The sequence below is a fragment of the Phyllostomus discolor genome, chromosome 6 (genome assembly GCF_004126475.2).
Source record: "Phyllostomus discolor isolate MPI-MPIP mPhyDis1 chromosome 6, mPhyDis1.pri.v3, whole genome shotgun sequence".
NCBI classification, from domain to species: domain Eukaryota; kingdom Metazoa; phylum Chordata; class Mammalia; order Chiroptera; family Phyllostomidae; genus Phyllostomus; species Phyllostomus discolor.
In genome coordinates, this window is record NC_040908.2 from 167349536 (window position 1) to 167376124 (window position 26589).

Below are 26589 nucleotides of genomic sequence, written 5' to 3' on the forward strand. Positions count from 1 at the left end.
GCACAGGGCACAGGGGCAGAACCTCAGGCAACTGCGCCGCCGTGCGACCTCCACGTGCAGACCCCGCTCTCCCCGCCTGCCTGCAGATGCCGGGGCGCACTCAGCCGCAGAGACGCGCCAGCACGGTCTGCACGGAGCCCAGGTCCTGGGGCGCACGCAGCTACCGAGTGCTCCTAGAACACTCACTCCGCAGCCAGGAGGCGACCCCACCGCCCTCTGCGTGGAGCAGGGCGCCACACTCCTCGTGGCCAGGGTCAGCGAGCTGCCCGCGAAGGGCCGGAAGGAACCTCAGGACTGCACACGTGTAACCACTCCGTAGCAGCTGAGCGAGAGCCTGGCGCTGCCGCCGGGCAGGAAGGAGGTGCCGGGCCGGATAAAGCCAGGCGGGGGGCCGCATTCGGCCGCGGGCCTTGGGCTTGCCGCCTGTGACAGAGGCCGGCTGTCTTTCCCCAGGTCAGCGAAGGAGACACGTTACCTGTTGACTTCCATCAGCATTTCTTCTTCCATAGCGGCCTTTTCTTCATTACTGAGGTTTTCAGATTCACTCGGGAATGCGGCCAAGTAACTGGAAATAAAATGGAGCTAAAAAACAAAAACAAAAACAAAGGAAGGACCGGTGAGGGTCAGCGACAGTCGCCGTGTAAAACACATGCCTGGGTTGGGCAGAGGGGCCCGCGCACAGGGGGCCCTCGTCTGGAGCGGTCACCAGGGGGCGTCAGAGTTCTGGCGGCTCGGGGCCGCGGGGCTGAGGCGGCAGGTGCAGGCACCTAGGGCTTCTTCTGGAGGAAGTCATTTAGCTGGCACGGCTTTTTCATTCTAAACCGTATCCACGCTCTGCACTGTGCGACCCTACAGCAGGCTAAGCCCACCCCGGCACCGCCGGGCCCCAGGGCAGCGGCGCCCCCTCTCCGGGAGTCTCTGCGACGCACCAGAAGAGGAGCTGTGGTCTCGGGCCACACAGCAGACACACCAGGACTCGTCACCACACAGGAAACCCCACACGTTTCAGGTCACAACTTTGTGCCGGCTGCACTCCTGGCCGACCTGAGTGGCCCTTGGCCCGCACGCCTCTCAAGGGCCTCCTGACGCGCCCCCGCCCCGGAATGGAGCCCCCAGCCAAGATGCCGCGGTTTTTACCCACTCGAGCTCACGAAGTGGCAACATCTAACTCTGGTTTAGAGGCGACACAGTCTACCTAGGGTCGTCCCGGGCTCCCCACGTTTAGTCCGCACGTGAACGAGGAGGCCGGGAGCCCTTCTCTGTGCACGGCGGGACGCCGACGGGAGTACAGGGACAGCCAAAGGGCAGGGGCTGCGCGTTTCGGAGAAACGAGGGGGAACGACACAGGAGGCCGCCCTCCCCTCTGGCAGAGCCGGACTCAAAAATCCAGTCTGATTTTTGTCTGCATTTGTCTACACTTAAGAAACAAACAAAAAACACATTCAAAGCAAAAGGGTTTGCCTAACCATTCACCGTTTGAGAAGGACATCTTTGAAAACGCAAACGCAGCCACACCAACTGCGTGACAGTGACCCGGGGACCCCCGGCGCCCACCTGCTGCCTCCTCGTGGGGAACCGCAGGGTGTCCGCCCTGAAGAAGGGGTACTTCTCGTAGGTGTAGTCGTACATCCACTCGCAGAAATGGTTCCCGATGTCGAATCCCCTGGAAGAGAGGCAACACGTGCAGAGAATGGGGTGACCTGCCCACCGGGAGGCCCCGTTCACAGAAAGAAAGGCTGGGTCAGGAGCACCCCTCACGGCAACAAGCTGGACGCCCTGAGGCCCCAGCGGAGCCCTGCCTCAGGGACGGGGACAGGGACAGCCAACGGGGCTGTGATATCAGCCAAGAGAAGCAGCGAAGCGCCACCCGAACTGCCACCCGGCTCTCCCGAGAGCACTCTCCTGCGCTCAGTGCTTTCACGACAGGAAACCAGCTGTGGGCCCAGGGAAAGGTGCCTGGCTCTGGATTCCGGTCACGCACAGCCCTGCTCCCTCCAGCAGAAGCCAAGGACGGGCTGTGCCGCCCACTCGGCCATCGTGGGCGCAGGCACAAAGAGCGCTGGTTTCCAGAAGAAACTTTAACTTGGAACGGTCCTGTCACCCACTTCCCCCGAGACTGTTTCGCAGGCGTGCCCAGGCAAAACCGTGTGGAAGTAAAAACACTCGGACACACTACCTGTAGTTGTAACTGCTGTACTCGAAGTCGATGAGCATCAGTTTCTGGTTCTCAGACTTCTCCCTCCCTTCCAGCAGTAAGATGTTACCTGCAGAAAGGTGCGTGTGCCATGAGGCTCCCTCTGGGCAGGTTTAGTGCTCGAAGACCCCGGTCCCGGACAGCACAGCCGGCGAGTGGGGATGGCAGCCGTCCTGGCTGGCACTGTCCCGGGGGACCGGCCCCGGGTCCCCCCTGCTGTCGGCAGCCCCAGAGGGCACCAGGGAAACGCCCCTACGGCACACCGGAGCTCTGGCTGCCCTGGCACCCTGGCAGCCCCCAGGTGGGCATGCTGGGAAGCTGGGTTCCGGCGTCCTCCCAGTGAGGTGCCAGGGGCGAGGTCAGCCACCACCGGGCTCTGCCCTCGCTGGGTCTTCTTCCCAAGGAGACCACAGGCAGTGTTCCAACAACCCCTTTCCTTTAGGGCTGAATTCCGGGCCAAGGTAAACTGGCCCCACACTGACCCCTCGGGCCTGCGTGCTGGGACCGCCCCCACCTCACCCCCTAATCCACACAGGGTTCAGCATCTCGGCCCCCGGGAGCCAGTGGGCCCCAGCAGGGCCCACCTGGGCTCTCTTACTGGCCACTCCCCCTCCAGGGATGTGTGGGGGGGGTGGGGGTGCTGTGTCCAGGCTGCTGAGCACACGCCTCCTGCTGCCCGTGGCTGCGACGGGAAGTGGAGGCAGACGCGCCCGCCCCGGGGCAGAACTCGGTAACTAAGGCACACCTCGCTCACGCCGCCCCCCTCCTCCCCACACGCCCACCAGCACTGGCCATCGGACCTCCCTCACCCACAAAACCGGCCCGCGTGTCTACACCCTGCACGCCAGCCCGCCCAGCCAGTGCAGCTCACTGCAGAGGGCGGGGCCCCAGCATGACCCGGAGGCGGGGCCAGAAAGGCACCGAAAGCGGAGCAGCGGGTGCCTTCGGGAGGTTAAGGCCCCCCCCAGCTCCCGGTTTGTCGGATATTCTGATTCCCGCTATGAGTACAGTTCTTTACAGAAATGGGACCACACCCTACATGTTTTCCTAAAACGTGCCTTTGTCTTTTACTGCACCCTGGAGACTTTCCCGTTGGTCTGTGTGAAACTCGCCCTCTTTCTCTCAGAGTTACGCAGAACTTCGTGCCCCGCTGTGGTCCGTCATGCCCCTGCCCCTCCCCCTCCCTGGGGCCCTGCACCCGCCGCACCCGGAGGCCGCCTCTCCGCGCGCATGCGCCAGGGGCAGCAGCTCTTACCTTCCTGACAGTCGTTGTGACAGAACACGACCGGGGACGGAGTGGACTCCAGCAAGGACCTGGAAAGGAGGGGCCGCCGTCACTCACCAAGCCCGGGAGACTCCAGCTCAGACAGCCCTGTGTTCCCGGTTTGCCCTGCACCGCTGGCACACCAAGGTGGCCTGCAGCTTGGACCGGCATCTGTCCCGTGGGCCGTGGAAACCCTGACATCCACGGGCAGGCCCGAGTGCGGGCGGCAGGACCGGTGCTCCGGCTCTGCTCCCCGCTCCTCTCCTGGGGGACCCCCACACAGCTGCCGCTTGGCCCGTGGCCCCCACACTCCAGGGGCCAGCTCCGAGCACCGGCCAGAACACATCCTCTGTGTCAACCCACTCTGTCCCCTGGTTTCCTTCGCAGCACCTGCCCTAGCTCGACGTGACTGTGTGTGTCCACCCGGTCCCGTCTGCCTCGATACAACGGAAGCTCCCGAAGAACGTCTGGGCTCTGTCTCCGCCCAGCAGGCCAGTTTGGTTTTGTTTCAGAAGAAACCTGCTGTCCCAGTCCCCGATCGCCCCCATGCAACCGCACCCAGCCACGAACCCTTTGTGGGGTACCCAAAAGCCACGTCACTCGTGTGAAACCAACTCCAGGTGACAAAGCCCACTGTCTGAACCCGTCCCGCAGAGCCACCATCAACGCCAGACCTGAGGCCACGCTCAGGAAGTGGTAACTGATAACGTTTTAGCGACTGATAACGTTTAAAGCTTCAGACAGATGTACGTTCCAAGTCCGAAACGGAAGCAAGCACTCACCGCAGGTTTTTCAGCTCCAAGGGCAGGTTGTAGCTGAGGAGTCTGTGCAGCTGCTTCATCTTGGTTTCCCCGGTGAATTTAATTCTCAGCACCTGATTTAAGTACCTTGCAGAGAAGGAGGGCACGAGAGCATCACTCAATTCGTGGCGGCTTGTCCTGGGGCTCAAGTCACATGTAACCACGCAATCAGGGCTCCCGGTCTCCGTGACGGGGTCGTGTCTGCAGTACCCCCCTTCCCGGTTCAGGGGCTGACCTCACGTGCCACACAGACCCGGCCACGGGGCAGACTCCGCCCACCCACGCTCCAGCAGATCCCAGGGGCCTTCCCACAGGGGCCCTCGCCCCGCGCCCGGGGGCCACCCACACAGAAGTGAGTGAGAGCCGACGGGCTGACCACTTACTTTTCCATTGTTCCAAAAAGCCATTTTGGTTCCTTATTGAATGGCATCTTCATCCCATGAAATGTGGCCATTTTCTCAGCGATTTCTGCAGAAATAGCCGGCAAACTTAATTCTTGGGTGTCTAATCGCCGGCTCTGAAATCAGAGGGTCAGAAGTGGCGTTTACCCAGGTGACCGAGGAAGGGGGAGCTCGCACCGCCTTTGAGAACGAAACGCCAGGCTTTGTGGGGCACCTGCGTCTCGGGCCAGTGCATGAAATTCCCTCAAGAACGGCCCTGTGCCCGCAGATGGCGACCCGGCAACTGCCAGGGCACCTCCTAGTGAGGGGCTGGCCACCCTCCAGCGCTAACTTCGCCTCGAACCCTTTAATCGGGAGAAAGCGGCTGCACATCGGTCGGTGCCTCTGCCCTCGGCTCCCTCTGCCTCTAGCACAGGAAGTGGCTGAGCGCGTCCGCGGCCAACACTCCGGGCCTCCAGCCCTCGTCAGCGGGGACAGCCCACGGGGACCCACGCCCCACTGATCACGGGGTGTCCCCGGCACCTACCTAGCCTGGCACAGAGAAGGCTCTCGACAGAGAAGCAGAGGCGCCCAGCCGGGGGGACCCAGCCCCAGTTTCCTAACGCAGCCTGCAGCCACACCTGTGCGCCGCCATTCCACAGCTGGCCACGCGGAGCTCAGTCCGTCTTTCCCACACGAACTGGCCCCCGAGAAAAACCCCAAGACATTTCTCCGAAAACCCCAAGTGGGGCAGCCCAGGGGTTAGGAGTGAATGCACCAAGCCAGAAACCACCTCTCAGCTTCCAGCTTCCACACCCATTTCAAAGCCGCGGAGCCGAGGGCCCACTGCTTAGACCCCGCGCCCTGTCTTCCGAGCCTGTAAGTGCCGGCGCGCCAGGAAGCCCCTGGTGGGGCTGCTCTGCGGTGAGCCAGGGCAGGCAGCACGGACGAGGCCCTGGGCCAGCACCGAACCGGCCTGCCTCCCCCACGCACAGGTGCCCTACGGCTGGGGCCGAGGCCCATGGAGAACAGCAGGCTCCGCGCTCCCCTCAACTCTGGGCCCTCCACAAGTGCCCGTGACACACGACAGGGGCAGGGCTTCCGGCAGCAGGGCACGGAGGACTAGCCAGAGCAACTCACTCAGCCTGCGGAGCGGCTACAAAGCACCAGTAACCTGTGCGGCAACGTGGGAAACGTGAGGCCAACTCGCTCTCAGCAGAGAGCCTGAGACAGAGCGTCTCGAGGTCCTGAGTCCGTCCCCAGTGCAGAGGGAGGGACGTATGAGAGACCACTGTGCCCTTTGAAAGGGGGGGTTCATCCTGCCCCATGCCACGGTTCAGAGCCAGCCTGGAAATAACACAGGGAATCGGCTTTAGCCACGTGAAACCGCCATTTCTGTGGCCAAAACCCATTACCTGCCGGCAGTTTCACAGCGGTCCCCTGGTACTGTGACAGAACTTCTCCAGAACACGCCGCCAGAAACCACATGCACTCGAGCATGCGAGCACGCACCCTGGGACAGGGGGCGGAGCTGCGCTGCAGGCCCCGCCCCACCCCCACGAGGCAGCCCCCAGTTCGGAGCCGTGGTCGGCGGCTCCCTGCTTTTTCTGGAGAGAGAGGTTTTCCCGCACGTGTGCGTGTGAAGGCAGTTTCAACCTGCTCCTACGGGGCTTTACTAAAACAGCATGATACTACCTGCACCCTTCTGCAGTTTGGCTTTGTCTGTCAATGCTGTTTTTAAGATGCAACCATGTTGCCTCTTATCAACACAGGAAGTCTTATATTTGCAACATACTTTCAAATACTTTTATGATCTCATCTGATTCCCAGGCCAGACAGGTTTACTATCTTTCCCGGGGAAAATGTAAAGAAAACTACAGCCAGGTTCCGAGGCACATGCTGGGAAGAGACTAAAGAGAACTCGTAGAACAAGTAATGCCCGCTGCTCTGGGCCGCCCCAGGGTGCAGCCGGCACGCACCCGCGCCCACTGTGGGCGGTGGGCTTACATGGAGAAAGCCCCTCCCCTGCAGCCCCCGGCCGGATGCAGGCAGAGCCCGGGCAAGCAGAGCATCCCCTCGCCAGGAGTCCCTGTGCCCGGCGCTGCATGCGGACACAAGGGCTGAGACACCACGTGAGGCGGGGCCTGGAGAAGCGGCCACGAGTGACCCTAGTGCTCAAGGAGCTTCGCAGGTTTAGGGTGGGCTCCCTTCTCCACATCTACAGACCTGGCACAAGGGGGACGCAGGCCAGCCAGGCTCAGCATCTGCACCCAAAGGACCTACTGCCCACACCCAGACTCACTTTAACTGGTGCTCCTGAGGCTGGGCCCGCTGCAGGGAGGGGTGGGAGGGGTGGGAGGAGTGGTAGGGGCAGGATTCCCACCCCCACCTTGGAGCGAGGCTGGGCTACCAGGTGTGAGAGAAACGTCAACAATGCCTCAGGCCAGCAAGCAGCCTGGACCCGGAAACAGAGTCCCAGCCAGGCCTGGACAGGTGAGAGGAGCCCGGCGGCTGCACAGGGACAGGGACAGGGAGGCGCGCAACAGAGAGGGAGGACACCGGGATACAGGGCAGAGAACGGCTGCGGCCTCACGGGCAGAGACAGAGGCGGGCACAGCGCAGGCAGGACCACGCACCGTGCAGCCAGGTCTGCGAGGGGGCCCCGCAGGTGCGAGCAGCGCAGCAGAAGGGGGACAGTGCAGGGCAGGCAGCTTCGGGGGACAAAGGGTGTTATGTCTCACATGCATTTTTGATTTGGATAAACATATCTTCGCAGAAAAGACAGGATCTGATGCAAATTCAACAGAAATTTGTTTTTTCTTTATTTCCGACACAGGCCACGCCTACCGTTTCAGCCCCGGCACCTCGGGCGCCAGCAGCCCTGAGGCAAGGACTCCGCCCTCCGCACGGTGGGCACACCGCCCCGCGAGTCAGCGGCCAGCTCTTACCGGGATGAACTGCTCCAGGCGGCCCTGCGGGAAGATGCCGTACAGCTTCGGCCCCAGCGACCTCTCCGCGAGGATGGCGAACATCACGCTCTCCAGGACCATCGCCTCGGCTCCCTGGAACAGGATGACACAGCGGACGTGACCGAGGGCCCGGGCCGCCCGGCAGCAGAGTGCTTCCCCGCAGGCAGGGTCGCCCAGGCTAGGGAGCCCCGGGGCACCGTCAAGCACACCGACACGTGCGCCGCGGGGCTGCCGGAGACCAGGGAGGGCGAGACACGGAGAACCTGGTCCCGCGTGGAGGAGTGATGGCGGAGACCCCCCCCCAAGCTGGTGGGGAACGAGACGCAAGTCCAGAAAACACAGCGTCCCACACACGATGGACCCAGAGAGGCCCACGCCAAGACGCATCACAGTTAAATTATCAAAGGATAAAGACAGCGAGAATCTTAAAAACAGCGAGAGAAAAGCAGTTAGTCACCTGGAAGGGAGCTCCTACAACACTGTCGGAGGATCTCCCAACAGAGCCTTTGCAGGAAGGAGGGACCGGGCCAGCAGTAACTCAGAGTGGTGACATGCGGGGACCCACAACCAAGACTGCTCCCCCCAGCAGAGCCGTCACTTATAACGGAAGGCCGGAAGGCCGCATGCGGAACTCCCCAGACAAGAACGAGCTAAAGGACTTCCTCGCCACCGAGTCAGTACGAGGTGAGTGCCTTCCTTAGGAAGAACACGATAGAAAACACGAGTAAAATGGCAACACATACCAATCTACCAACAACTGAATCTAAGCAACAAAACAAGTGAACAGGCAGCCCCGGCCGGGTAGCTCAGGCGGTTAGAGCATCGGCCCCGTGTGCCAGGGGGGTGGGTTCGATCCCTCGGCTGGACACGGACGAGAGAGCACAGGTAAGTGGAACAAATGGACGTCTGTCTGTCTATCTCTTAAATCAACACAATAAAGAAGCGCAAACCTGGTGGTCACAGAACACCACAGGGACGCAGCATGCCTCACAGGGAACACGGGGAACGTTCCAACAACTGCATAGGCGCCAGGTGGGTGCCAGACGCAACGTCACGGTCACCTAGTTACACGGCGTCTAATCACTGGGGTGCACACCTGCAACTCCCACACTATCGCATGTCAACGGTAAATGAAAATTTAAAAAATTTAAAAAGAAAGAAGAAAAAAGGAACGTCTATGGTGAATACAATCCGGACAGACACCGTTCAAAATGAAGTGGAGCCCTTGTAGCCACGCCCACGCCACAAAAATGAACGGGGACGCGGGAAACGAGGAGAAGCACACTCCTCGTGGGGACGCGGGGCTGCCCCCCAGTGGGGGCCACCCTGTGCCTTCGGCAGGCAGGTGGGTCTGCCGTGGACCCCCACTGTTCTCGTCTGGCTGCCCTCTTGTGTGACCCCCACAACTGTGGCCCGAGCCCCACCCTGTGCAGCCTGATTCTGATTTACTCCAGTTCTGCGTAAGTGATGGCTATGAGCCACACTGGGCGCCCTCCACGTCCACCCGCTGCAGGCCCCGCCCCGGGGCGAGGGAGCCTGGAGGCAGGGCCTTTGGGACGTGACTGGTTTGGGGGGGGGGCCTGAGGGGGGGTCCCGGGGTCAGTGTTCACTGGAGAGCTCCGCTCGTCCTCTGTGCCCCTCCGCCATGTGAGGGCCAAGCGAGAGGGTGTCTGCGAGGCAGGGGGAGGGCACCCTGACCGCCAGCCGCCGGACCTACAGAAACCCAGGTCTGTCGTTTCCGCCCGAGGAGTCTGTGACGGCAGCCTGATGCAGTGACACCAGGGACACAGCGTCGACCCATTAAACGCTGTTGGGTTTCAGAGCAGGACTGGACTTCCGATGGGGCTTATTTTCAAACTCTTAACGAACGGCGACACACTCCTGACATCTCTATGTAGCTGGAGAAGTGTCCTCCTCACTCACGCACCTGACCTGAGAGCAAACTTGTGCCAGGTGCGGGGGCTGCGTCTGGCCTCGGGCCCGGCACCAGAGACGACCCCCTGAGAGTGTACCAGGGTCTGCAGAGTGTCTCTCCACTCTCCACTCGAACCCTGCTCTGCTGCCCCCGGGGGGAGGCAGGAGGGACTGCAGAGGCGGGGGCAGGGCCAGGGCGCTGCTGACCCGGGTGGCCAGACGGGCGGTCTGCCCTTAGCGGCTCTTCACCATCTGCACGACCTCCCGTCCAGGACCCTGACCCGTCCCCAGGCGTTTCCGAGGGGCACAGCTAGGATGTCTTCTGTCCGGAGGCCCTGAACTTTGCTGGAGCTGAAATCCCTTCTGGTGTTCCTGTGCGGAGGGGCACAGCTACGGGGCTCTGAGGGTGGCACCGCGTGGAACACGCGTGTGCGTGCAGTGCAGCCGCCCCCGGAGTCTGGGCCGCAAGGTCCACGAACGACACGCCGTCACTTCAGGACGCATTTCTGCACGGCGTGGCCGCCGCGCACGCCGGCTCCCGGGCGCCCGACGCGGCTGAGCACGCGACACCCAGAACCCCCAGAGCCGAGCGGACCCGCCGCCGGGAGGGAAGGCGGGAAAAGACCTGAGGACGCTCCAGTCTCTGAGCGCTGCTGCGAACAACGTAAACAAGAAAGTCTTTGTTCTTGTGGGATCCTGCTGCTCAGCGTTTACGCACAACAGGGAGAAAGGGGGACGGCGCATGGAGGGAAGGATCTGGGAAGGAAGGAGAAGAGGAACGAGAACACGGAGTCACAAGTAGGACGAACGGGCAGGTGTGGGAGGCCCGGCCGGGGGCAAGCGCGGAGCGAGCGCACGGAGCACTGGTGGCCCTTCCGCGACCGCTGGGTCTCCACGCGCCTCGAGGCCGCCCCGTCAGGAAAGCGAGCACCTGGGGAGAGGCCGACAGCAGACGGCGGGGACTCTGAGCAGGGGTCTGGGAGGGACGGGAGCCGTGGACCTGGCCCATGGTAGAAACGCAAGGACAGGGTTTGGTCCGGTGGCCTGAGGAGGGAGGGAGGGCAGCACGGGAAGTGGGCCCCAGGCCGGACCGTGGGGCGGTCTACCAGCTAGCGCGGCGGGACGCAGCCCAGGAGGGCGACCCCAGGAGGGAGACGGGGAGCAGCAGCAGCAGCAGCAGAGACGAGACAGGTCTTGCCTGGGTCTGTGTCCCGGCCGCCCCGGGGGAGCGAACATTTCAGAACGGCTGGGGGGGCTGTCAAATGCCGCTGAGAAGTCCACATGAAGTGAGAACTGAAAGTACACTTGGGCTGCAGCAACACGGGGGGCTCGGTGCCACGGCATTTCCAAGCTCCAGGGGGCACGAAGGCCTCCACGCCCCACCCGGGACTCCTCAGCCAGGCCCAGACCCTCCGGACCGGGGTCTCCAGAGCAGGCGCGTCAAGGCCACCCACTGAGGACAACACGAAGACGAACCACCAGCCCTTCCATTCCTGTATAATCTCACTGCTTTTTAAGGTCTTAATTACTTTAATGACTAGCACACAGCTAGTGATTATAAAGCCGGTAATCTCTGTGTGTACACACACACACACACACACACACACGCCCCTTCTGTGCAAACCCGCATGCACTGGGAGGGCACATTCCAAAGCCGTCTCCTCTCTGGGACGGGGGGGTAACTGCTCCGGACTCCCCACATCTGAGCCTCACAGGGCGGCCGCGTGACACGCCAGAATTTGCGACCCCGGGCTCTTCTGAACCCACGCACTTCAGAGAGTGGGGTGGCTCCCACACACACCCTGTAACCGGGGAAGACGCCTTTCCTGCCTGGGTCCCCTGAGAAGAAAAAACACACCCACGGGCCCCAGGGAGGGTGGCCACCGAGACACCCGGGCAGTGACAGACTCGGAGCGGCAGCGAGACCCAGGCTGCCTCCATACGGGGACACCATGGACAGGTGTCACCTCAAACTGCCATCTCTTGGCACCCCGAGTGCTCCCCCGGTCTCCCTGAAGACACCGCACGGGCACCACCCCACTCTCGGTGGGGGTCAGGACGCCCACCGCCCTCTCAGCCTTCCCGAGACGGCTCCCACGCACGGAGAGCCCGCCCTCCGAGACAGACGCGGGACCGGGGCTCTCCAGGCACTGCCCGGCAGAGCGGCCAGGGCGGCTCCCGAGGCCACGCCTCACGACACAGACACGGCACGGGCTTCGTTACTTACTTGAAAGTCACTTTCACTCTGAGCTTGTTCGGATCCCTCCTTATTACAGGACCTCTATGGATGAGAGAAAGCAAACACCTCCGGTGAGACGGGGCACGCCGAGCAGGCACGACCTTTGCCACCACCAGAGCCGCCAGGGTTAACCGGGCGTCACAGGTGTTTAAGGAGCGCCTCTCAGCCCACGGGCGTCTCAAACGCGCCACCAGGGCCCGGCACTAGCACTAGCGCCCAAGGAACCGCGTCGTGTCTTTACAAGGAGAGGGGTGCGCTGTGGAGGCCGCCGCAACAGCTGTGCCCGGCAGCCGCTCTGCTATGCCGCCTCACGGCTTCATCGTTCGAGGGGAGCCAGCAGAGGGCGCCCTTGCGATCGGGCCTTCTACAGACGGCTGGTCAGGCCGCGTGTCAGCAACTTAGCCAGGCGGGTCTCCGCCCCTGGAAGGACAGGGAGGGCACCCCTGCCTGCGGCACACGCGGCCAGCACAGAACTCGGGCAGAGAAGGGTCTGTGCGGACCAGCCTGCCCAACTGTCCCCGTCACGCTCACTCTGCCCGTCCCCCTCAATATGATCTGTCCTCCACCAAAAAGAGGGTTGTGCAAATGTGGCAGGTCGCTAAACCTCGCTAGACTTTTCACGTATTAACGTACGAAGGGATGCTTTTACATCACTTTCCTCCGTGAAGTTGCAAATGCCTGGTAACCAGGATCCTGGCAGTCAGAGCAGCTGCCGTCTGCGACTCTGGCTGCGATCTTTCTTCAGAGCACAGACCGTATCTTCTAAAAGCAACCCCCCGCCCCCGCCCCCCCCCCAAGCCTGTCATACTGGCTTTTAAACCAGAGGATGGGGAAGACAAGTCAGAAACTTAAGTGTCAGGTCAAAATCTCATGTCCAATGTTGCCTCGAGGAATACGGTGTTAAAGTTAAACTACAGTCTGCTCGTGTCAGACACGGAAGGAAGCCCACCGAGGAGGCTCTCTAGAAATGCTAATAAGGGAAAAGGCTCCTGGACGCCCCACGGAAGACATACCTTTCCACTCCACAGCTTTATCAAACACACCTGCACCAGGGGTGGGACGTGTGGACAGGGGAAAAAAATGCCACGTTAAGCAACACCAGCTACTCTAGCACCATTCAAAAACACCCAGCGTTTCAAAGCAACACTCGCACGCATCATACGGGGAAACAACATTCCAGACAGTTTAATGCGTTTCGTGTGAACAGTGCGTGTGCTAGCTTACTCGACGTAAAAGTAAACAGAACTAACGTTCATGTTCGTGAAGCTCTCTGTAGAGACTTGCACTTACATACACTCAGTAGCATCTTTATCTGCACACAGTTAAATGCATTGTGTACCAAATACAGAGAACACAAATGGGGCACATGACGTTTTATTTGAGGAGTCTGCATCTCTCTGACGAAAGGTGGTACAGGTTAAATCCCGTTACGATGAGAGCTACAAAAGTGAGCATCACAGAAGCACTTTTGGACCTCTGCTGCCGGGCCGGTGCACGATGTGGTAAACTCCAGGGGGAGTGATTAGGTGTCACGAAAGCTCTACTCCTCCCTTCACTCCGAAATACTCTCACAGCCGCGCTGTGACCTCACACGTGGTCTCCTGGCCCCAGGGGCCTGTATGTTACCTATCAACACGGACTCCATTTTGGACTATGTCTTTCCCTAAAGCACCAAGCAAATCCTGGTGCTCCAACACTTCTGGGACGGCACGAATGCATGAACGCTCCGGCACTGCGAAGGTCAAGGCGGCCAGCTCAAGACAGAGCCCAGGGTGGCAGCGCCAGCCCGCTACTGCAAACTCACATCCATGATCCCAGCAGTGGGAAAACTGGCTACGGTGTTAGCTGGACACCGAATGGGGCTGAAATTCCCCAAAACAAGTCCTTGTGCTTTTTCTCCCCGAGGAAAATGAAGCACAAAAGAAGTTCTATCATCTGATATATTGCATATTGATACTTTGGAGGGAAGGCTTTCTTTAAGACAATCGAGGCATTTGGATATCCTGTGAAATCTGCTGTAACGGGATTTGACCTGTCCGGAACCCTAAATAACCATGGTTATTCCTGTGCTGTTATCATTCTAACTGTATCTTCTTAGGGAGATACAGTTAAGGGTTATTAAGCCAACAGAAGTCCCTTTTCCTTGTCTCAAATGGTGCTCTCAAAAGCAAGTCACTTCACCCAAAGTTAGAACTGGCTTAGTTCCCAAGGCCGTCCCTCGGAACACAGCGGCACCCGGTGCTCGGCAGAGCCGAGGACTCCCCGCCCTGCCCACGGCTCTCCACCCCAAAGGCGTGCATTACTTATTCCACAAGAGCACCATCGTGAAGGCAAGATGGACTTCTGCCACGGCCAGCCTCCTGTTCTGTTTCCTCAGTACAAAATGCTCAGGGCTCCCTCGGTCCTGCCAGGAGTCTGGGAAGTCCCAACACTAGGTGCGTGAGGAGAGGCGAGAGAGGCCCCGCCGGCGTGAGCCAGGCAGAGAGAGGCCCGCATCGCCAGAAAGAGGTCAGAGTGTGTTTCTGTCTGGGGAAACAGTAAGTAGGAAACGTCTTGGTATCTGTGAGATTTTACTCCAGAGGCACAAATTTGTCTGAGGTGGATATGGAAATATATTGTACAAATACTTAACATGATCCACAATCTCTTCCCAATTTGTTTATTCATAAAAATTAGCTTTCGTGAGTTATAAAATAGAACTGGAAAATGTGTTTATTAGAAATTTGAACAGCGATAATTAAAAATAAACTGCCACTGGCTTCCTTCCATCTTCCTTATCCTTTTCCTCCGATTTTGGTTTTCAAGAGAACGTGTAAGTATTCATTATAATCCACGCATTCATCAGACTGTGATATAGGAAATAAAACGGACTAAAGTGCTAGCAATAATAGTAAAGGGGTATGGTTTATGTTTTGCTTTAATGTTATAGAAGACTTTAAAATCTGAAACAGATTTTGACTGGCCAAGAACTTCTAAATCTGGAACCTACATTCAGCCCTGGCCGGAGAGCTCAGCTGGTGTGAGCGCCACCCTGATGCGCCCAGGTTGCGGGTCCGACCCCCAGGCAGGTGAGGGCGCACACGAGACTCAACCACTGAATGCGGACATGGGCGGGGCAGCGGGTCGGAGTCTGTCTCTCCCTCCCTCCCCCTCCCTCTCTCCCTCTCTCTGTCTCTCTCAAATCAATGAATCCACAACAAACTCATCTCCTAAAAGCCTAAATTAGGAAGGAAGGAAGATGACAAAATTAGGACTTTTGCTCTATACTTTACATACTTCCATATTTTAAAAAAGTGTTTAAAGTATGTTACTTTTATAATAAATGTATTTGGTACAGGTTTCCAATGTTGCCTTTTCTGACAAAAATCATATTTAAAGGCTCTGTACTTAAAAGACCATTAAAAAAGTAAATGTTCATATTACAGGTTATTGCTTTTCAAAATGTTCTGTTTCGTGATTTGCAAAGATGAAAATCCACAGCCAGTAAGGCATCTTTCAGGGGCTAAGATGAGGCAATACCGCTTGATTGTTTCACAATCTAACCAGTTTATTTCTTTAAATTTGTTTAAGCCATTGGGCAAGTTAAGCTCTTGCCACTGGCCAGTTTTCAACTGAAGTCCCTCCAGCGAGGAGGGAACCGGTTTTACCAGTAAGCGCTTGCCACGGCCCTGGAGACAAAGCAAAGGGGCCGGTGGCTTCCCCCAGACTGTGGGTGCGTGGGTATAAATGAACCAGTGCGAGGGGCCTTCAGTGGCATACAGCTACCTCAACACCATCTGCACTGCCTGAAACATTTATCTGCAAAGTATCTTTAGAGATCCAGAACTGGGGAGCTGCCGGTGGGACAGCCTGGGGGAAGTCAGGAGTCAGCTACAAAGAAGGACTTGTTGTCCACCGTGGAATACACTGGAAACGCTGCCTAAGGAATTGTCAGTTACAGATGATGTCCTAATAAAGAAGTAGCCACTCTGTCAAACACGACAGGGCTTCTCTACTACTGTGCGGCCGTTGGCTCTGAAGACTCCTAAGACCCACCCCGGTTTCTGGCCACACTCAACCCTGCAGGAGAGCACAGACTCCCCACACGGGCTAACGACGGGACTCCGCTCCTCTCTGGGGCGCTGGGCGGGGCAAGCCTGAGAATCTCGCCTCCCCAGAAGGGACGGCCGTCGCACGGCTCTTCCCACCGCACTTGTGCAGCGTGCTTTCTTCTCACTGTCGCCTGGACCCTGACCTTCCTTCTCCAGGGTTCCTAGGAAAATACTCTGTGTCATTATTGCTTTTATGGTTCCTTACAACATTTCTTGAAAATATTTTGCATAATATTAAAATGTGAGATGCATATGCAATGGTTTAAAATGGAGAACATATGAATTATGAGAATTTAGACAAGTGAGTTCTAATATTTTATGGTAGCCTCTGGAGTGTTTTCAATTATCCCAAGGAATATTCTAAAACAATTTGATCCTTCTGAGCTTTGCAAAATCGGACGACCTGATGAACACCAGCAGGAGCCTAGAACTTCTGAAGACGAAGCGAGGAAAGACGGGTGCGTGGAAGTGTGGTAAAGAGGGCTCCCTGCAGGACCTCCTTGAACTTCACGTCTGACCCAGGGTGAATGCTGCCCCGAGGTGCCCGAGGCGCCCGAGGTGAGAGGACCCGTGCCATAAACAGCTGTGGGTTGCCTCGGCGGCGGCACGTCCCCAGGACCAGGAGGAGCACCGGGGCTGCCCCCGCCTGCGCACGCCTCTGCGTCCGGTCAGCACTGCCGAAGCGAGTGAAGCTACTGGGGACCCAGCAGAGCCTGGCGGGGGGGGGGGGGGGGGGGGGGGGGGGGGGGGGGTCCCCGCTGACCTGACAAGGAGGGAAGTTTGTGCCCAACTCTGACCAAAACAGCGTGGTGCTTCCTGAATGCTGACAGTGGTACGAGGGAAGAAGGTTAGCACCCCCAACTGATTTCTCAAGTGGGGGCCCATAAATTGCTGCAATTACGGAACGTCATTTTCTACTGAGGAAACAGAAGAAGGGGATCTGATTTGCCTTGGACAACAGCTAAACAACCCCCCCACCCCCCGCAAAGAGTGGTGTATTCAGTACATGACATCCTGACATCCGAATCACTGCACCTCTTTCAACACAGCACGGACTGTAGCTGGTGCCACTCAACACGAGCATTGCGGCTCTCTCTGTAAAGAGCGTGTCTTGAACCCGAGAACCAAGAGGAGGAAACTGAAGCTGTAGAGGGCGCTCCGGCTTCAGAGGACTCATACTATACCGTGAATCGTGTCTGTCACCTGGAAACCAGAGTGCGCCAGGCACGATCGCATGGGCAAGCCTGCAGCAGAGAACACATGCACAGACAGCTAAGGTGGTGCGTCACCCCGTCCCCTCCGCGCCACCCAGCACAGGGACATTCCTTCCCGAGAGGGGCAGGCTGTGGTGGTCAAACCGTCGTTCCGGGGGCCAGAAACCGGCATTGGCTTCATGCTATAAATCTCAGACATAACGTGAGACCAGCAAGACAGAGACACTTGGAACATGTCAGAGTTAGACACGGTCATGTGCGGGCTGTTTAGTTATCAAAAGAAGGCACCAAGCAGGTATGGAAGGGGATCCATCGCCATCTGACTCTCTCTGGTGGGCGCCGGCTGCAGGGACACTGGGCCAGACCCCATGGGGGCGGGGGCGCAGCACCAGACAGACGCCTGACTCCTGAGTGGGGGGATCTGACTGCCTCACAGACGGGTACGCTGACCCCCCACTCAGGGTACAGGGCGGTTTTTTTTTTTTTAAAGCAGAGTAAGCGAAACCATTTAAAACTCGTATGACCCTAACACGGTGAGAAAAAAAAATACAAAATTCGGAGCACTTGGTCCCCAGGAGTGTGCGCTCGGGCCCCCGGTGCAGGGGCACCGTCACTCCGTCTGCGTGGCAGAGGTGACTGACCTCCGTTCCGGGCCACGGGTCAATTTCTCAGTAGCCAATAGTCCACACCGGCTCACTATGGGCTGTTCCGTGCTTTGGTGTGGTCTGATTTTTGATCAAACGGGGGTTAAGAGGAAACAGGGAAATCGGTGTTTTGTTTCCTGCTTTCAGAAAAGCCGGGGTGCCAGACCCCCGTCTTCTGAATCGCTAACACATATCTGCGTTGTGCCTTGACGCCTCTCATTGTATTACGGTTAGTACTCACACAAGCACTAATATTAGCCTTCTATTACTGGAGAAACAGAAACAGAAACATTTTCTCAGACAACACGAGAGAGCTCCGACGGGTGCCGCCACACCCATGCCTGCGGGACCGCTCAGAACGCGGGGGCCGGGTCTCTCCATCCGTGCACGGGAGGGACCGGCCGGCGCGGCCGCGGCTCCGCCAGAGGAGGGGCGAGGCGATCCTCGGCGACTTCCGCCAGCCGGCACAGGCGACAGGGGTGCACGATACGTACTGACATTTCTGTCTTCCACAATTCATGGGAAACAAGCAAACTGGTTATTGGTAATCAGCCACGCTTGCTTCCTGGAAAGGCCGCTGCCGGACGCTGCCCAGCTCGCGCTCCTTCCCGCGTCAGAAAGGAAAGAGATCAAGTTACAGTCACAGCTAGCTGCTTCACAGTGTCAAGCTCTCTTCCGGCAGTGGCGTGTCTTACCGCGGTGGCAAAAGCTAACTAGCACTTCTTCTCAACCCTCCTATTAAACCAAAAACAAAGCAACATGAAGAACTCTGGTTAAATCATCCTATTTTTAAGTTAAGGGCAATTCTGTAGTTGAATTCTGTTTTCATCTATACAGCGAATTTGAAAATAACCCTCTTTTTAAAAATGCAACTTAAAATTAGAGCTAGTCTCCCTCTGTGAGGCAGACACTCAATTATATTGACATGAACTGCTTTGTAATCGCACCAGTATTTTTATGTTTGATCACTCCCTGTAAATAATATTTGTACAGCTGTTTTTCAAAGCTGTGTGCTTCATCTTATTTACATTTCCCCATGTCCAACGCGGGACTTTGCATGAGGCCCTCCGAGGTGACGCGGACCCCGGACGAGGCCCGGGCACAGTGAGGTGGTCTGCTCACGGCTCGTCTTACACGGGAACAGGGACTGGCGTTTGGGGGACGGAAGCGGGGGCCTGGGGGCAGCTGGAGGGTTTACCTTGGCCTTCTGCTACTTAACCTTAGTGAGCTGCGCCACAGAGCAGTCATTTCACTGCCACTATGGAGATAAAGGAAGTTAGACATCTCGCAACACCGAAATAAAGAAAAATGAAAAAACTGTGAAACATCTCATTACTTAAAGTCACTTATAAATAACTGTAAGTGTGAATCAAAGAAATATTTCTGCTTAATATTCAATTCTCAGAGATCAAAAAAATTTCAGAAGCTTAAAACAAGGAGAAGGGGAGCGAGGGACACACGAACTGGGTCTATCGTGTAATTAAGCAGAACCTCCCGACAGAACACTTGTAAGTGCAGCCGTCAGTTAACCTTTCCGAGGGAGGAGCTCACTCTGCCCCCCCCCCCCAGCAGTTGCGCTGGTACAAACGCACAAACGCGTGCGGAAGTGTGTGTATTTCTCACCTCAAGTAAAGAAAAAACGGGGAATCTAATGTTTGCGTTGGACTCTCTCTAATTCTGCCTTTAACTCATCAGCGAAAGGAACGTGACTCACTGTTCGGGCGCCCTACTTGCCCTGCCACATTCCTTCCCCACGCCAGCCCGACACGCTGCTGCGGGTTCTGGCCTTGCTGTGGGGGCAGCGGTGTCACTGGAGGAGAGCACAGACCTCTCTCCTTCCCGCACCGGCCAGACAGAGCCTGGATGAGCCAGTGCTCTGAGTGCACCCACTCCCCAGAGAAGGAATCAATCTCAGGGACTTTTAAACTGAGTGACAGAGGGTGTAAATTTACGGTTGAGCCCCTGCCACAGAGCGGTGAAAGCTCAGATGTTGCAGTGCGGGGCAACCGCCGCGGGGCCCCTCGGCCTCCGCCTGCCCTCTCTCTCTCTCTCTCTGGGAGTCGCCCCTCCGGCGTGTCCGCTCTGACCGGGCAGGTGTCCTCAGCCACGTGCGCACAGCCACCTCACGCTGACGTGCTCCCTGCTCCTGCAGGCCCTAACCACTCCCCGCCTTGACAGGGTCAGGGAAAAAGTATCCAGTGAAAAGGTCCAGTCGAATGATGACCACTTTTTAAATGAATTAACAGTCAAGCGTGCCAATCTTAACTTTTAATATTCCTAAACATAATCGAATTAGCACGGACATGGACATGGCCTACTTTTTAGACTGAGCTGAAGGTAGTGTTTTAAAAAACTAAAGCCAGAAAACCCTTCTCCGTTTCATAAGGATAAAAATGGGCCCTTCCAAAGAAGATTCCCTGAATATCAAAATTCTACCATAGAAATATATCCAGCAAACATTTGTATGTGTGGTCAGTAAAATGGTAACTTTATGGTATAAAATTTTTTTTTAAAATCCAGACATTTGGAATATCCTATAATTGGTTAAGGTAATTAACAAATACGCTACTTTAATTAGAAATTAGATTCAATTATTTAAGCAATATGAAACTTACGAAAGACAGAAATCTAACAAGTTCAAAGTCTTAAAGAAATCACCGAGAGAGGCAGCCACGAAAGCCAGCTTGCCCGGGACCCGGCTCTGCCTGCGGGGGAGCCCGCGACCCCCCTGCAGGCCGCTGCAGCTGAGCTGGGCCCCAGCCTCAGTGTGTGGAGAACTGGAGCATCATCAAGCACTATAACCAACATCATACTTTCTCTGCATAGAAAGCTGGGAATGTTTGTACTAGTTTTCTAATAAATATTAAGTAAAAACAAGAATTCACTTAGAAATAAAAAGCCCAATTACAATAAAAGCAATACATTGACATAGCTTTAACAATACCACTAGAGTATTTCACATCTCTCAGGAAAGAGGATTAAAACGGTGGCCAGGTCCCTCCCGTCCCCACGCAGCCTAGGCACTCACCATCTTCAAAATCGCCCCGTACAGCCGCAGCAGCACCTTCCGGGGCTCGTCACCAACGGTGGCCACAGCGTCGGGCAAGGAGCACTGGAACAGCATGTTACTGAGGCCACCTCTGGGAAGAAACGAGGGCATGGTCAGTGTCTGTGTCGGGAGGGAGGGACGTCACTCCCCCTGCGTGACTACGGGTGGAGAAGCCGGGGGCTCGTTTCTCAGGGAACTCACAACGCACGCAACTAACGCCCCAGTTTTCACATCAACCCCACGAGTCCCATCACAAACAGGCCAATCCCCGTCTGTCTTCTGGATCAGCCCGGGGGAGTTTTCCCTAACTGCACACGGGCCCCGCACCGGGCCCCGGGCCCGGCCCCCAGAGAGTGACCAGGACCGGGAGCACTCAGAATGGGGAACCCCGGATGCAGCCCTCCAACCCTGCATTCTTCCAGGACTCCAAACTCCCCTTACACCAGCCAGATTCCCATCATCCCCAGGCTAAAATCTTGGGGCAGTACTTAAACCCCTCCTCCGGAACTTTCCACCTGAAGTACAGTTCCAAAGTCTACCCCCCTCATACTCGTGTTATTAAACATTTCTCAACTGATTTTGACTAATATGCCTTTTTTGAAAACCTGGTAATATCTGGGAGACCTCAATGCCCTAACCCTTCCACTGTGACTACTGAAGACAAGAAACAAGTTATGAGGTCACGCCGCCAGGAAGGAAGAGCCTTGGGGCAAAGCACCTGCCTGAGCAGGAAATGGCTGGGCGAAGAGCAAGGTTAGCTAATTCCAGGGCTGCAGTTAAATGACAGACGATAAAACACCACACCATCCGGAATTACGGACAAGAGGTGCTTCACCTGCAGTAACGCCCAAGCCGCTAAATCCGACCTGGAGACTACAGCTGGAGGGACGGTTACATGAGCCGAGCACTCTGCCGGAAGCTAGGGAAACACAGAACTGAGACGGGATCTGGTTCCTGCCCTCAGGGCACGTCCTCAGAGTTCCGAGTCACAGGACAGTGACTTCGGGGTGCCCCGAGTCCACACCCGCCTGGCAGATGCCCCCATACCGAGGCCTGACTTTTAGACAAAACTTCACCAGCGAAAGAACACCACAGCTTTCTAAACGGCACCCCCAGGAGGCAGCTGCTTTCCCGGTTCCATCCACGAACAGTGCCAGTCCCGCCTGGCCCAGCCGTGGCGCACCCGACGGGGGTACCGCCCAGAAGTGCACACAGTGAGAGGGACGCGGCTGGACTCGTGTGGGGAAGAAAGGCAGCAGGGAGACATTTTCATCTCGAGGTTGGTGACGTCGCCACACCAGCTCCGGCGTGACGACTCTGACAGCTGCGCTCCAGTGGCAGAACCCAGGTTTGGGTCAGGCCGTGGGGGAGCCCGGCGGCGGGACTACACTCAGCAGCTGCCTTGACAGCCGGGTGGGCCCAGGCGACCGACCGAGTGCGGGCAAACAAAGCACGGAAGTCTGGGCCCGTGTGACTTCTGGGAAATCAACTCAGGACGCACTCCCGCTTTGCCCCTCTCCTGCCCACCCTCCACCTGCTGTCTGAAACAAGGAGAGGGCGGCGTGCCGGCGGCTGAGCTCTCGTCTGAGCTGCAAACTAACCCCGTTTTCTACAGCTGTGACGCTAGACTGGGACTCCACCAGCTCCATCCAGATCTCCTTGGTGGGCTGCTCCCAGGGGGGCGGGCAGTGGGGCCCTGGACAGGGCTGGAAGGCAGGGGGAGGGAGAAGGTGCAGTAGCAGCCCCGCAGCCCGCCCGTGGCTGCTGCTCCAGCACCCACTTCTTTCTCGGCCCCAGAGCCAGCCTCAGAGCCCCCTCTCAGAGGGACCAGCCCCGAGGTCAGGGCTCCTGCTCCACAGGGACGCCCCACAGACTGTGCTGCCAGCGACAGCCAAGCAGTGCCCTCTCCCGGGAGGCTGGGTCCCCCTTCTGTGGGGCCCCTCCTTGGAGTTTCCAGGTTCTGATAAGCCCCGCCTCTTCCCCTTGTTCTCCAAGGCCCAGCAGTGGCGCTGCTGCCCGCGGTTATCACTTTAATAGTCGCGCCTGCCTGTTCAGTTCCCCGAACACCTGCCTGCTCCAGCCCTTCCATCAAATTCTCTACTTTGGAGTACCCAGCGTTGTCCCAATGTCCTTCTTGCCGGGGTCTGGAATGGCACGTGCAACCAGGGTTCTTGGATTATGAGAACAAGGGCCACACCCTCGGAACGGCAGGCAGAGCGGTTAGCCGAAAGGAGTCCGCACCCCCCTCAAGCCTAGGGCGCCGGCCCGGCGGCCCGGCCACAGACGGACACGCATTTCTGTGCCGCCGGACCCACTGCTACTCACTGTTGCTCCGGGGCGTTCTGTTATAAGACGCTCAAACCTAGTACTAACCGATAAAGCTTATCACAGCCACTTACTGGTGTTCTTCCAAACTGGAAACTCCTCCTTCCCTGCTATCTAAAAACGACCTATTATTTAAGGCCAAGTTCAAAATCCAACCTCCACAGGAGGCCTCTTCCATCTTACCTGCTAGCTCCTTGAAGGCCGGGATAAGGTCCAACTTCAATCCCAAGGCCCAGGGGCCCCCAAACCACGATCGTGGATGCTCAAGAAAGGTTTTCCAAAAACGACAACAAACAGCAACACTCCCGTCCCACCGAGTCCCTCTGCTCCCAACTCCGCCCTGTTACGTTTGGTAACTGCTCGCATGGCTCACCGGCAGGCTGGGTGGGTTAGTCTTGGCTCCCTGGGGGGCGGTCCCCTCTTCCTGGGGAAGGCATCATGCTACGAGAAAGGCCACAGGCTTCGGAGCCAGGGAGCCTGGGATTCAAACCCCACGTCTGCCACTTGTTAGCTGTGCGACTTTGGGCACGTCCCTAAACCTCTCTGACCCTCCAGTTCTGTCCTCTGCAAAGGAGCAGGCCTTCACTGGTCACGGGGAGAGCTCAGGGCCACGGGGCCCCTGTACTACAGCGGTCTAAGTATTCGACAAGGGGTAACGCTTTTCATCCGCCCAGCCCCCTACAGGTGGAGGCCGGCACCACCTCCACGTTGCAGACAGGAGGTCGAGGCACACAGCAAGGAAGGAAGGGGCTCCGCCAGGGCCCGGATGCTGCTGTACGGCCCCAGGGTCCTCGCTTTGAACTCTGAGGCCAGGAGACACAGGAGACCAAGCAGGGGGCACCGGGCGCCGCCCTGCACATCACAGCGGACGCCGAGGGCACCAGGAGCCTTGCGGAAAGGCCGGTCCGTGCGGACTCGCACAGAACGAGTGTCCTCACCGCCTGCGGCCACTGCAGCACGTGGCCAGAAACTTATGGCTTAAAACAACTGATTCATCATCTTACAGTTCTGGAGTTCGAACACCTGAAAATAGGTTTTATGGGGCTATAACCAAGGTGTCAGCAGGGCCGCACATCAAAATTACACACTACGTTCCAGGAAACAGATATAAAACAGCCAAAACCGGATTCTGATTGCACTAATGAGTTTCAAAGGCCGAGAGCTACGGAGGGCAATGAGGGGTTAGGGCACCGTGGGCACAGGGGGTCAGCCGGGGAAGACAGGGGCATTTCTGAGAGGGGGCAGGCAGTGGCACAACAGCGGGCGCGTGCTCAATGCCACTGACCTGTGCCCTTGAAAATGGTGTTATTATGTATTTGCCCCCCATTTAAAAAAGGGAAGGAAGCACTGTCACGTGCTGTAACGGGCATGGTCCTTAAAAACGTCATGCTCAGTGAAAGAAGCCAGTCACGGAGAAACCACACAGAGAAAGGGCGCACGCTCGCGCACACACACACACACACACACACACACACACGAATCCCGCTCACAGGAACCGTCCAGAACGAGGCAGTCAGTAAAGACAGAAGTCAGACCAGTGAGTGCCGGAGGCTAAGGAGGTAGGGGCTTATGGGGACAGGGTTTCTCTCCGAGATGATGAAAACGTCCTAAAATTGACTGTGGTGATGGGGGCATATACCTAAAATAATAATACACATTATTATTTTATTGATTGATTTTTGGAGAGAGAGGGAGGGAGGAAAGAAGTGAGAGAGAGAAGGAAAGGGAAATATCAACTCATTGTGCCACTTATTTATGCGTTTGTTAGTTGCTTCTTGCACGTGCTCTGACTGGGGATCGGAAAAGCCTGCCGCCCTGGGAACCCCCCAGAGTAAGGGCCTGCCTCCCGCAAGGGCAAGTCCGCCGGCCGCTCCGTGAAAGGGGAACAGACAGACGAGGGGACGCAAGGGGCTGCTCCCTGCACCCCCCAGGCCCCAGGCAAGTCGCAGAGCGGATGGAAGGTGCAGCCCTCGCCTTTCTTTTCGGCTCCGGGCAGCGCCTCACACACGCGGCTTATCGGGGTCGCCCTGCCTCGAGGGCTCCCGGCCCCCGAGCAACAGGACGGGCATCAGGACAGGCGGTGGTTAAAGGCCTCCGTCCCCCTTCCTGTCCCATCCCCTGGAAAGCTCAGTCCGCGGAGAGCGCGAACAGACGGACCTCTGTTCTGGGCTGTGTAGCTCCATTCAGAGTCCATTCCCAGGCTCCCGCAGAAGGAAGGAAGCCGGGCCAAGCTTGGCCAGAAACCGGCCCGCAACCTGGAAACCCTGCATCTCTCGGGCTATCTGTAGCCTCTGTTGCTCAATAATAGGCTTTAGTGGGAGGAAGCAAACCATCGATTGTGCTTTAGTAACAATCCAAATAAGAGGTCAAAGTCACAGATGACCCGAACTGTGAGAAACTACCTAGAAATAGACCGGTCACCAATGCGCCAAGGAACAGCCCGGCAACAATGAGACACGGTGGGAAGAGACGCCACAGAAACGGTGGCAGAAATCCAGCAGCCCAGCGCACGGCCAAGTTTGTCAGGAACAGCCGCACAAGTGAAACCCCAGGAGCTCTCCGGGATGCCAAAGAAGTCCCAAACCGCGAACCCTATCATCTGGCAGGACAGCCTTAATAAACATGCCAGAGTCACACTCAGGAAGCACAAGATGCTCACGGAAGCAAAATAGCAAATAAAATGAAAACCATACGCCCAGTTCACATTCTCCTGGAAAAACCTCCCTGTCCCCCCTTTCCTCACTCCGAGGCAGACGGGGGGAAGCCCTTCACTCCAGAGGCCGGCCGACCAGGTCACGAACAGGCACAGCTGGGCCTCGCCGGGGGGGGGGGGGGCCAGAGGCACAGGCGTGCTCCCCCCCGCCCCCCAGACGGACAGCAGGGAAAACCCCAGAGCGACGAGAGGGAGCAAAGGCAAGCAGCGGCAGCTGTCAAAGAAGACCCTCCCACTTCCACTCGTCCTCGGGTTCAGTCCTTCAGGGCGGGCAGCACAGCCCCGCCCCGAAACTTGTCCCTTCCACACCAGCCGTGATGCCACAGGGGCGAGATGTCATTCTGGTCTCACGGCACGCACCAGGGACACAAAGGCCACTGCACAAACCCCTCCAGGCTGACCACTCACCCACCAAACCCGAAACACTGAACACCACCACTGGGTGTTGGCTGTGACTGTTCGACTCAGGCTGCTCTGAAACGTTCACAAGGACTGTAAATCTACTCCACCTGGTGTCAACGCTGAGTGATGACGTCATCTGAACCTCAGCCACAAGAAAAAAACCAATAGTCTGGTAGACGTGATTTACCCCAGCTGCGTCACGTGGCCCACCTCACCGCACCGGCCTCAGGGAGCTGGCGCATGCACAGGATACGTCCTGAACACTTGTGACCGTCACATCCTAGGCATCGAGTACGCAGTCTGTGATAGGAAGCAGCTGGTAATTTTGCTGAAGAACCAGTTGTAACTGCACGTTATAAAGCAAATGTAGCCCTGGCTGGTGTGCTCAGTG

The 26589-nt window shown here is 57.6% G+C and overlaps 1 protein-coding gene across 4 annotated transcripts in view; it reads right to left on the reverse strand.

Moving 5' to 3' along the window:
- Window positions 1-26589, reverse strand: part of CHKA (choline kinase alpha) — a 33455-nt gene that overhangs the window by 2047 nt on the left and 4819 nt on the right. Inside the window, exons 2-11 of one of the 4 annotated variants that reach the window (XM_036029788.1) lie at window positions 20738-20849; window positions 12774-12803; window positions 11749-11802; window positions 7587-7700; window positions 4642-4775; window positions 4241-4345; window positions 3450-3508; window positions 2177-2264; window positions 1555-1663; window positions 476-582 (exon numbers count right to left, since the gene is read on the reverse strand). In XM_036029788.1, the coding sequence (XP_035885681.1) occupies window positions 476-582; window positions 1555-1663; window positions 2177-2264; window positions 3450-3508; window positions 4241-4345; window positions 4642-4775; window positions 7587-7700; window positions 11749-11802; window positions 12774-12803; window positions 20738-20849 (912 nt within the window). The remainder of the gene's footprint in view (window positions 1-475; window positions 583-1554; window positions 1664-2176; window positions 2265-3449; window positions 3509-4240; window positions 4346-4641; window positions 4776-7586; window positions 7701-11748; window positions 11803-12773; window positions 12804-20737; window positions 20850-26589) is intronic. The other 3 variants (XM_028516237.2, XM_028516238.2, XM_036029787.1) reach the window with 3 other exon arrangements.